The following is a 10691-nucleotide window of genomic DNA, read 5'->3' on the forward strand; positions in this document are numbered from 1 at the left end:
TTACCTCCCAAGCCCACAGCCCGCGGGTCCCGTTTGTCTTGGGAGGGTTGTGCTCGTGGGCGGGGTGCTTCGCCGCCGCGGTCCGGTGGGAACCCGGGCCAGCCAGAGGCCAAGGCAGGACTCCCGCCGGACGTATGGGCGGGCTGAATCCCAGCCGCGGGGCTGCCGGGAGCTGTAGTTCGGGCGTGGGCGGGGCTTGGCGTCACGTGGGTGCTTCCGTCTTCGCCTGTACCGGGGCGCAGGCGCAACCCGCCGCCGCTGCGGGGATCCTCGGGGTCCTTCCGGCCTTCGCGGCCAATCCGTGCACAGCCGAGCCGGCGGACCGGGAGGAGCGGAGGGAGCTGCCGCCGCCGCCGTGCAGGGGCGTGGAGGGCAGGGGCGGCTCAGGCCGCAGTTGCAAACATGGCTCAGAGCAGAGACGGCGAAAACCCCTTCGCCGGGCCCGGCGAGCTTGACAACCCCTTTCAGGTGATGCGCCGGCCTTCCTTGGCTAGTTCGGTTGACTCTTCTTGGTTCTGGACGGGCTAACTTGTATTCCCATTCCTGACATTTGTTCCGGGGAAGGGCCGCCACGTGGGGGTGACGGTGACTCCAGACCAGTGAGCACCCTGGGGGCGGGCCGTGCCCCTATAAGGAGCTCGTGCTAGCAGTGTGGGGTGAAGGATGGAGGAGCAAATGTTGGGACAACAGCGTGGCCTCCAAGATGCAGTGCTTGGAGCCACCGGTATCAGAAGAGGCCCGGGGAGTTCCCCCCAGAGGCACTAGGTGCCAGCTGAGCCCCGGCCCTCTGCCCGCAGGACCCAGCTGTAATCCAGCACCGACCCAGCCCGCAGTATGCCACTCTTGACGTCTACAACCCTTTTGAGACCCGGGAGGTGAGATTCGGGGGAACACAGGATGGCGGGGAGGGGAGGATATGCCAGTGAGCCCACTCTGTTGGGAAACACAGGACTTTCCTGCATGCAAAGGACCTTAGCCCCCTGTGGAGGCCCGTCAGCTTTGGCTTACCTAACCCTCCTGGAGATGGAGGGCCAACCATTCCATTTGAGCTCTGAGCATCAGTCCTGGGAGGATCTAGAGACTGGCAACGCCTGAACCAAGGCTGTGTCTGGGGAGGCTTCCTTGAAGAAAATAGTGAGGCTGGTAGGAGTTGAGAAAACCAGTTATGCTTAGGCGTGCATTCAGAGGGCGAGGGATGAGAAGGACCGGACCTGTTGGTCCTACAGAACAGAAAATGCTAAGAGCTTTAAAAAGTGAAGGGGTTGGGTTGGGTAGATGAGTCCTGACTTAGGGATAGGATGTGCAGGGTGACACTGGCTGCCCTAACTTGGAGAACAATTCTCTGACAGAGGTTTGACTCTGGGGGAGACGTTGGGGAATGGGTTCTGGAGCTGAAGTTGAGAGGGATTGGATGATCCTAATGTCTAACAAAACCAACAGCCCCCACTGGCCTATGAGCCTCCTGCCCCTGCCCCGTTGCCTTCACCCTCGGCGCCCTCCTTGCAGTCGTCAAGAAAGCTCAGCCCCACAGAACCCAAGAACTATGGCTCCTACAGCACCCAGGTAAACAGGGTGTGCGAGTGGGGGTGGGGGCGTGGGGGCTAGACCTGGGCAGAGGACTCATGTCTCCTTTCTGCACTTGCTGGGCAGGCTTCAGCTGCTGCAGCCACTGCTGAGCTGCTGAAGAAGCAGGAGGAGCTCAACCGGAAGGCCGAGGAGTTGGACCGGAGGGAGCGGGAACTGCAGCATGCTGCCCTGGGGGGCACAGCTGGTAAGGGGGCTCTTTGTGGGGATGTATTTGGCACTTTGGAAGAAGCAAAAACAGCCTAAGAGCATGGACTCTGGAGCCACGTTGCTGAGTTTGAATTTGGGTGCTATTATTTATTCCCTAGGATCTCTTAGGTAAGTTACTTCATCTTGAGAGTCTCAGTTTTCTTACTTGTAAAACAAAGATAACATTTGTACTTGTTTAACAGGATTGTTGTGGCAATTAAATAAGATCATCCGTACAGAGTGCTTGGCATCATGCCTAAAAGTTGTAAATGTAGTATATACCATCATCAGTAGTCGTGCTCTCCCTCGTCTCCTCAGACCCCAATTGGATACAGAAGAGAGGACTCGGGCAGAAGGGAAGGGGTGATTGCTTTCTTGGTCTCTGCCTCACATCTGGGTCCTCCTGCTCTCTTTCTCTGCCTTACAGCTCGACAGAACAATTGGCCCCCCCTACCTTCTTTTTGCCCAGTCCAGCCCTGCTTTTTCCAGGACATCTCCATGGAGATCCCCCAAGAATTTCAGAAGACCGTATCTACCATGTACTACCTCTGGATGTGTGAGTAGCCAGAAGCCTTTTTTGGAGGAAGAGTAAAAGTAATGACTTTACATCTTTTCTGCCCTGGAGCCCACCCACCTAGAACTCAGCATTTCATCTCTGCTCAGCTTTTGAGTTTAAGGCTAGTTTCTCCAGGAATTTTCCTGGGTTACTCCTTTCATAGTACATAAAACCTGTTCTCCCATCTTCTAGAAAGCACATGTTCTTATCTCCTTCCCCTTTCTTTGTCCTCCTACGTGTTTTCTGAGTCCTTTAAATGTTTTTGCAAAGGTGATCATGTGTGATACGAATCTGTCTCCACTGTTGAGGATTTTGTGAAAGCAGAAGCTTCCTTTTGTTACTCTGCCATAGTTTGGTGACTGTCGTGTGATGGACTCATACGGGAAGGAGCTGCCTTTGCAGCCCACGCTCAGTGTCTTGTACCTCTGTCCCTTAGGCAGCACGCTGGCCCTTCTCCTGAATTTTCTTGCCTGCCTGGCCAGTTTCTGTGTGGAGACCAGCAATGGCTCAGGCTTTGGGCTCTCTATCCTCTGGGTCCTCCTTTTCACTCCCTGCTCCTTTGTGTGCTGGTACCGCCCCATGTATAAGGCCTTCCGGTAAGTTCAGACGTGGGGGTGGTGGAGAGCCCAAGATGAGCCCAGCCCGTCTGTTGCTCCTACTCTCATTCTTTTCCCACTCTCCCCATTTTTTCTGCCTGCAGGAGTGACAGTTCATTCAATTTCTTCGTTTTCTTCTTCATTTTCTTCGTCCAGGATGTGCTTTTTGTCCTCCAGGCCATTGGCATCCCAGGTTGGGGGTTCAGGTCCGTGAGGCTGCTGTCCACCCCCCCAGCCCTTCCCCTCATTCCTTTAGACCAAGTCAGCACTGAGTACTGGGGTAGGAGTTGTTCAGAAGAAGGTGTGGTTTTTAATTCTCAGGAGGTGCCAGTTGAATGAAAGAAGCAGGATAGAAAGGGCCCAGTCAGAACTCTAGACAGGCCTAGCTTTGGGGAAGGGGAAACGCACATGCGGTCAATCAGAGAAGGCTTCCTAGAGGAAGTAGGAGTAAGTGCTCTTTAAGAGGGTGCAGAGACTGCTCAACAAAAGGTCTCTTTGGACTGAGGATAGCTGGGAGCTGATTGTTCAGAAACTGGAATTAAACTTTGAACAGTAGATGTGGTTTGGGATTGTGGTACTTGGAAAGCTGCCCAGTGGTGGGAGTTGGGGGAGTGACCCTGGTGAGATGGACCGACCAGGGGGTGGGGGTGAGGGCTGGTGGGGGGGAGGTGGGGGGGGAATAGGATAGGGCCGTTTGGCAGGGGGTACAGAAGCTGGAAGGACAGAGGCCCTGCTGGGAGCCACCCTCTTCACTGCCCCCTGCTTTCCCCTCCTGGCAGTGGCTGGATCTCTGCTCTGGTGGTGCTGAAGACCAACACGGCTGTAGCTGTGATCATGCTCCTGGTTGCCCTGCTCTTCACTGGCATAGCTGTGCTGGGAATTGTGATGCTAAAGCGGGTGAGGGGCTGTGTAGAAGGTGGGGCCTGAAGAGTGAGATCATGTGCCCCTAGGGGCCTGGCTGGGTCACTCTGGAAGAACTTGGGAGGGCCTGGCCAAAGACGTGCAGGTTCTCAGCTAATGGACCTCCCAGGGAGTGTGTTGGGAGGGAGGGGGCCAAGAAGGAAAAGTGAAAGCAGCGGTGAGTGAGTGGTGGTATTGTAGGCATTAGGTTGGGGTGGCGGCGGGCACAGCAATCATCTCTGCTGTCTATTTGCAGATCCACTCCTTGTACCGCCGCACAGGTGCCAGCTTTCAGAAAGCCCAGCAAGAATTTGCTGCTGGTGTCTTCTCCAACCCCGCGGTGCGAACTGCCGCCGCCAACGCAGCCGCTGGCGCTGCCGAAAATGCCTTCCGAGCCCCATGAGTCCTGGCAGGGATGCCCTGGCCCTGCCACTGGAGGGAGCGCACTTAGCCCCCATCCCTGAGGGCTCTGGGGCTTGGTGAGACATCCGTCACTACTTGGGGTCTCCTCTCATGCCCCCAGGTCCGCAGCCATAACTGCTGACCCTGACTTAAGGGTGTGGGGAGCCTACAGTGACCCAGTCCCGCTACCCCTGCCACCCCCCCGAATAGGCCACACTACTGCCACCTCTCACACACCCCAACCCAGCTTCCCTCTGCTGTGCCAAGGCTGTTGCTTCGGTTATTTAAATAAAAAGAAAGTGGAACTGGAACTCCAGCCCCCTTTCCGGAATTTTTATTGAGAACTAGGCATTTGGAAGACAAAAGGGAGTGCGGCAGGGGGGCAGGGGCAGGGGCAGGGACCGGAGCGGAAGCAGAATGAACTCCAGGGGAAGGTCGGGTAGGGCTTGGGAGCCAGCAGACCGTCTCTGCGGAGGGCGGGGCGGGGCGGCGGGGCTGGGCGATTCCGCTCCACACCCGGAAGGTGCTGCCGCCTCTGCTGGGGACGCTGCAGGCCCAGGGCCCCAGAGGCTGGGCGGGGCTGGGATCGGACCCCAGGCCCGGGGAGGCGGGCAGAGCACCCCCTGCACCAGGCCTGCGGGCGTACGTGGGCTCCTGGGGCGCCCCACCCCTGCCGTCCGCCCCCCTGTACCAGGATCGGGGGCAGATACTGGCTCCCTGGGTGCCCTGCCCCGCCCCGCCCCCCTGCCCCCGGCCTGCGGGCCGACGCCTACACCCCGGATGCCCCGCGTAGCCCCGCCCCGACCCCCCTGCACCGGGCCTGCAGGCCGACGCGGACTCCCGGGGTGCACCGCGCTGCCCCGCCCCCGCCCCGCCCCCGCCGCCGGGCAGGACCTGCTGCCGCCCGGGCTGGGGAGCGCAGCGTGTCGCGGGTTGCGGGGCGGGGTGCCCCGCAGCCGGTGGCGCCGCGGCCTCTCCCCGACAGACGGTCTCGGACCCCAGGACCCCTCCCCTCTTCCTTCCACCCTGCTCGCCTCTACCCTCCCCGCCTTTCCCTGGGTTCCGGACCGCGGCCGCTCCTGGACCTGCCCTTCTCGGCGCCCCTGTTCTCCAGGGAGATGCGATGAGCCGGCGCCCCAGCGACCTCATCGCCGTCCCGGGCACGGTGCCCGTCCGGTGCCCGCGGTGGGGAGGGAGCGCTCCGCGATCCCTCCGCGACGCCCCTCCCTTGGGCCCCCGCCCAGCTGGATGCTCTAGGCCATGCCTCAGGGGCCCCATCCGGGAGGTGGGTTCTAGAGCAAAGAGGGTGGAGAGGAGGGACGAGAGGGCCTTGGGCGCCTCTGAGATGCTCCCAAGCGACAGTGGAGGCCGAGCGAGGCGCAGGCAACCGGGCAGCAGGCATGATGCCCTCACCCAGTGACTCCAGCCGCTCGCTGACCAGCCGACCCAGCACCCGGGGCCTTACCCACCTCCGCCTCCACCGACCCTGGCTGCAGGCCCTGCTTACGCTAGGGCTGGCCCAGGTGCTCCTGGGCGTCCTGGTGGTCACCTTCAGCATGGTGGCCTCCTCCGTCACCACCACTGAGAGCATCAAGAGGTCCTGCCCATCTTGGGCTGGGTTCTCGGTGAGTTGGGCGCACAGTCCTTGGGTGGGGTAGGCTCCTGGGGTCCCACCCCTCCATATTAGCTGCCAGTCCAAATGCTGGCCTCTCCTTCTTCTTCTGGGCTTCTGTCTTCTTACAGGGCTGGGCACGCCCTGTGGTGAGGGGCTCACTCATGTGCCTCCCCCTTGCCAGGCTGAGCCTGTACCCACTCTGTCCCCAGCTGGCGTTCTCCGGGGTAGTTGGCGTTGTGTCTTGGAAGCGGCCATTCACTTTAGTGGTAGGTGTTGGGGTCTGGTGCCCACTGGGAGTCAGGTGCCCAGCACCGGAGGGGATGCCCACTTATGCCAAGAAGAGAACTGGCCTGAATGAGGGCTCCAGCCCTGAGTGTGCACCTGCTTCCCCCAGATCTCCTTCTTCTCCCTGCTTTCCGTGCTCTGTGTCATGCTCAGCATGGCTGGCTCTGTTCTCTCCTGTAAGAATGCTCAGCTGGCCCGAGACTTCCAAGACTGCTCCATGGTGAGACTGAGGAGGGAAAGCCTGAAAGAACTGGTGGGGGGAGCTGTGCAGGACACCTGGGTTTGTCCTGACTCGGGCTGCTTCACCCTCCTCACTGCCACCCAGGAAGGAAAGGTCTGTGTGTGCTGCCCCTCCGTTCCCCTCCTCCGGCCCTGCCCAGAGTCAGGCCAGGAACTGAAAGTTGCCTCTAACTCCACCTGTGACGAAGCCCGAGGAGCCCTCAAGGTGAGCGTGCTCTCCCTGCCTCATTCATTCCTTTCTCTCCTATCATTCTCTGGCTTTCACTTTTGCCTCCCCTTCTGGGGTCCTCAGGGACCGAGAACTGGTGAGATTCACCCCTCCTTAGGCTCCGCTCACATCCCTCTTCCACTCTTGCTTTCAGAACCTGCTCTTCAGTGTCTGTGGGCTGACCATTTGTGCCGCCATCATCTGTACCCTCTCAGCTATCATCTGCTGCATCCAAATCTTCTCCCTGGACCTCGTGCACACGGTGAGGGGGCCAGGGTCAAAGCCGAGCAGGTGTGATGAGGGTAGGGATGTGTGTGTGCTGGGATTGGGCTTGAGGGGATGGTGGCTACAGTGCTGGGCTTCTGAGCACCACTTATTAGGCAGTATAGTGTAGGGATCTCTAGTGTATATATGTGTCTAGTGTAGGGATATTTAGGTGGTCCAAGGAATGATGAGGAGGGGAAGGACGAGGAGTGAGAGAATTATGTGATGCTAGTCAGCCCAGAGAGGGAACATTAGACAATGGGACTGCCCTTGGGTGGAGTCCAGAAGATCCTAGATGGGGACAAGGATAAAGGGTTGATGTTCTAGTGGGGACAGAAGGCAGGTGGCAGTTCTGAGTGTAGGTAAGCCCATAAAGTGGAGGACTTTCTAGATGGCTGGGGCAGAGAGGAGCCAGTTCTGGCTGAGGGAGAGGGCAGGGCCAGGAAAACATGGAAGATTTTGGGAGCCTAGGAGCTGGACTCCCAGAAACCAGGCTTGCTGACCTGCTTGCTCCCCAGCAGCTGGCCCCTGAGCGCTCAGTCTCTGGCCCTTTGGGGTCCCTGGGCTGTGCATCGTCACCCCCAGCCCCTCTCCTGCACACCATGCTGGATTTGGAAGAATTTGTACCACCAGTACCCCCTCCGCCCTACTATCCCCCAGAGTACACCTGTAGCTCCGAAACAGATGCGCAGAGGTGAGACCTGGTGGGTTCCTACTGGGAACTGAGGAAGGGAGCTGGGGCTGCAGCCTGGACTGGTGGGGAGGGAGCACTGTGGATTAGGAATGCTTCTCCAAGCTTCTTACTCTCCCTCATTTTGCCAGCATCACCTACAATGGCTCCATGGACAGCCCAGTGCCCTTGTACCCTACCGACTGCCCCCCTTCTTATGAGGCTGTCATGGGGCTACGAGGAGACAGCCAGGTAAGAGCAGGGCTTAGGGTGGGCTGGGGATCTGGGGAGAGAGCCTGAAAAGCTGAGGGAGCTGCTGTCGCTGGACAGGGAAACAGCAGTTGTCACATCTTGATAGCACCAGCACATCCATGGTCATCTTTGGTCTTCCCTGGAGCCTGATTTGGTGGGGGCAGGGGTAGGAACTATTACTTCTATTTTACAGATGTGGAAACTGAGGCCCACATAACTGACCTGTACAGAGTGGCCAAGCGGGCCTGAAATCTCGGTCTTCAGAGTTCTGTCCATCACACCAGCTGGCCCCTTGATACTTGTATTTTCTGCAGGCCACTCTGTTTGATCCTCAGCTTCACGATAGCTCCTGCATCTGCGACCGCGTGGCCTCCATTGTAGATGGTGAGCAGAAGACCGGGAGGGTGGACTCCAGCTGGGCTGCCTGGGAGAACAGAGGTGGGTGGGGCCAGGTTGGGGGTTTCTGGACTTGACCAGCACCCCCCCGGGGGGGGGAGAACTGGAGGTGAAGTGGCCCCTACCAGGTTTCTGATGCCACCCCGTGCCCACTGCCGCCACTCACAGTGTCCATGGACAGCGGGTCTCTGGTGCTGTCAGCCATTGGTGACTTCCCCGGGGGCTCCAGCCCATCGGAGGACTCCTGCCTGCTGGAGCTGCAGGGCTCCGTGCGATCCGTCGACTACGTGCTCTTCCGCTCCATCCAGCGCAGCCGAGCTGGCTACTGCCTCAGCCTGGACTGCGGCCTACGGGGCCCCTTCGAGGACAGCCCCCTGCCTCGGCGGCCCCCACGGGCTGCCCGCTCCTACTCCTGCTCTGCCCCTGAGGCCCCACCGCCTCTGGGCGCCCCCACGACCGCCCGCAGCTGCCACCGGCTGGAGGGCTGGCCGCCCTGGGTGGGACCCTGCTTCCCTGAGCTGAGGCGGCGGGTCCCCCGGGGAGGCAGCCGGCCCCCAGCCCCCACAGCCCCTCCAGGCCGCGGTCCCACTCGCCGCTTCAGCGACAGCTCAGGTTCCCTCACCCCCCCGGGGCAGCGGCCTCCTCACCCGGCTCCTGTGCCACCACCGCTGCTGCTGCCTCGGTCCCACAGTGACCCAGGTATCACCACCTCCAGCGACACCGGTGAGCACCCCACACCCCTCAAGGTTCAGGAGGGGGCAGGCAGGGCAGTGAGGGCCCGTGGTACCCCCAGGCCTCAGGGATGCTGTGAGGTGCCTGGGGAGGAAGAAAGGGCGAGGTCACTCCTGCAGTAGACACCTCCTAAAGCACCATCAGTAGCCGAGTAGCCAAGAGAGGAGGACGTTTTCTGAAAACACATTCCACAGCTCACAGCTGGAACTAGTTAACCCCCAAGCCTCGGCTTCCTGCCTGTTAATGGGGTGTAGCAGCAGCGTGCAGCCCAGGTGCTATAGTTACTGAGGAATGAGGTGATGCCAGGAGGATCTGAGCACTGGCACAGAAGGTGCTCATCCCTGCCCTGAGGCATCAGGTATCAGGCAGGTGGAGCACACGCTGCCAACCAGCGCTTTGGCCCCTGTGTCGTTGGGCTCTACCATCAGGTTTCTGGCAGACGTGGGCAGAGGTGGTGCCTCCTTGGTTGAGGATGGAGTGTGGGGGCTGGGCTTGAGTCTCTCCAAGCAGGGCTGTGGGTCGGTGGGCGTATCCACAGGGCACCTCCACTCCCTCCCTCTACTCTCCAGCTGACTTCAGGGACCTTTATACCAAAGTGCTTGAGGAAGAAGCTGCTTCCGTTTCCTCCGCAGATACAGGTCAGGCCTGTGGTTGGGGGGTTGGGGGTGGGCAGGGAGTGCTGCCTGGCCCTTTGTGCACCTCCTTCCCATCTTCCCTCTTCCTCTCTCTCCAGGGCTCTGCTCTGAAGCCTGCCTCTTCCGTCTAGCCCGCTGCCCTTCGCCCAAGTTGCTTCGTGCCCGCTCAGCTGAGAAACGGCGCCCCATGCCCACCTTTCAGAAAGTCCCCCTGCCCTCCGGCCCTGCACCCGCCCACTCCCTGGGAGACCTAAAGAGCAGCTGGCCAGGCCGGGGCTTGGTCACTCGTTTCTTTCAGATGTCCAAGAAGGCCCCAGACCCCAGTGGGAATGGGGCCCATGGGCTTAAGCAGGTAGGAATTATGGGAACCTGGGAAGATACCTAGGAAAGCCTGGAGCTTCAGGCTGAACCACACTGATGCTCTGTCCTGTGCCCCCCTCTAGGTGCCCCGGAGCCCATGGGGCCGACCAGGCCGAGAGAGCCTCCACCTTCGCAGCTGTGGTGACCTGAGCTCCGGCTCTTCCCTGCGGCGCCTCCTGTCTGGCCGCCGGCTAGAACGGGGTACCCGCCCCCACAGCCTCAGCCTCAGTGGGGGCAGCCGGGAGACTGGACTCTGACCTGGGCTTCTTGCCACTCTGAACATATCCAGATGAATGCTGGGGCCACAGGCACCAGATGGTTGGGACCAACAACCTCTAGCACCCCATGCACTGGCTGACACAAAGAAACCCGCTGAACACCCCCCGAAGTATACCTTTGCCTCCTACCTCTGGGGGCTCCTGCTGTTTCCTGGGCCCCTCTGGACTGGGAAAGCTTCTGTCCTGTGCTGCATGGGTATTCAGGCTGTTGAGGGGGAGAGACCCCTGCTTACAGCATTGGAAGAGGAAAATAAAAGTCCCATCCCCTAGCATGAAAGCTCTCCAATTCAACAGGGACTCTATAGCCAGGGCAGAGGCATATCCCAGTGCTTCAGCATATAGGGCCGTGTGCCTGTGTGATGGGGTGGTAAGGCATGAAGAGTCAGAGAAATCTGGATGGCTCTCAGCTCTGCCTCGTCTAGCTGCATGACCTTGGGCAAAGTATTTAACCTCAATTGCCTGCTCTGTAAAACATTGTGAAGATGAATATTTGTAAAGCTCTTAATATACTAAATAAGTCCTCAATACA

At 59.7% G+C, this 10691-nt stretch overlaps 2 protein-coding genes across 3 annotated transcripts; both read left to right on the plus strand.

Annotated features, from left to right (window-relative positions):
• The first annotated feature begins 266 nt into the window (after positions 1 to 266).
• Positions 267 to 4543, plus strand: SCAMP3 (secretory carrier membrane protein 3). Its single transcript, XM_055324104.1, has 9 exons — positions 267 to 468; positions 798 to 875; positions 1441 to 1563; positions 1651 to 1771; positions 2201 to 2329; positions 2766 to 2925; positions 3030 to 3131; positions 3705 to 3822; positions 4082 to 4543. The coding sequence occupies exons 1-9, from the start codon at positions 403 to 405 to the stop codon at positions 4226 to 4228; spliced, it is 1044 nt and encodes a 347-aa protein (XP_055180079.1). The 5' UTR covers positions 267 to 402; the 3' UTR covers positions 4229 to 4543.
• Positions 4544 to 5102: 559 nt separating this feature from the next.
• ENTREP3 (endosomal transmembrane epsin interactor 3) lies at positions 5103 to 10691 on the plus strand. 2 transcript variants are annotated; one of them, XM_055324539.1, is made up of 12 exons: positions 5103 to 5852; positions 6052 to 6108; positions 6237 to 6347; positions 6453 to 6572; positions 6730 to 6837; positions 7358 to 7533; positions 7662 to 7761; positions 8076 to 8145; positions 8326 to 8880; positions 9459 to 9527; positions 9623 to 9876; positions 9968 to 10691. In XM_055324539.1, the coding sequence occupies exons 1-12, from the start codon at positions 5628 to 5630 to the stop codon at positions 10139 to 10141; spliced, it is 2019 nt and encodes a 672-aa protein (XP_055180514.1). In that variant the 5' UTR covers positions 5103 to 5627; the 3' UTR covers positions 10142 to 10691. The 2 variants fall into 2 exon arrangements, with proteins under 2 accessions (XP_055180514.1, XP_055180515.1); XM_055324540.1 differs by having other exon boundaries at positions 7361 to 7533.

The sequence above is a fragment of the Nyctereutes procyonoides genome, unplaced genomic scaffold, assembly GCF_905146905.1.
Source record: "Nyctereutes procyonoides isolate TBG_1078 unplaced genomic scaffold, NYPRO_anot_genome, whole genome shotgun sequence".
NCBI lineage: Eukaryota > Metazoa > Chordata > Mammalia > Carnivora > Canidae > Nyctereutes > Nyctereutes procyonoides.

Coding starts and splice junctions, on each gene's coding strand:
- SCAMP3 (XM_055324104.1), top strand. CDS start 403: ATGGCTCAGAGCAGAGACGGCGAAAACCCCTTCGCCGGGCCCGGCGAG. Junction 2,330..2,765: donor CATGTACTACCTCTGGATGT/GTGAGTAGCCAG, acceptor TCTGTCCCTTAG/GCAGCACGCTGGCCCTTCTC. Junction 2,926..3,029: donor CCCATGTATAAGGCCTTCCG/GTAAGTTCAGAC, acceptor TTCTGCCTGCAG/GAGTGACAGTTCATTCAATT.
- ENTREP3 (XM_055324539.1), top strand. CDS start 5,628: ATGATGCCCTCACCCAGTGACTCCAGCCGCTCGCTGACCAGCCGACCC. Junction 6,109..6,236: donor AGCGGCCATTCACTTTAGTG/GTAGGTGTTGGG, acceptor TGCTTCCCCCAG/ATCTCCTTCTTCTCCCTGCT. Junction 7,762..8,075: donor GGCTACGAGGAGACAGCCAG/GTAAGAGCAGGG, acceptor TATTTTCTGCAG/GCCACTCTGTTTGATCCTCA.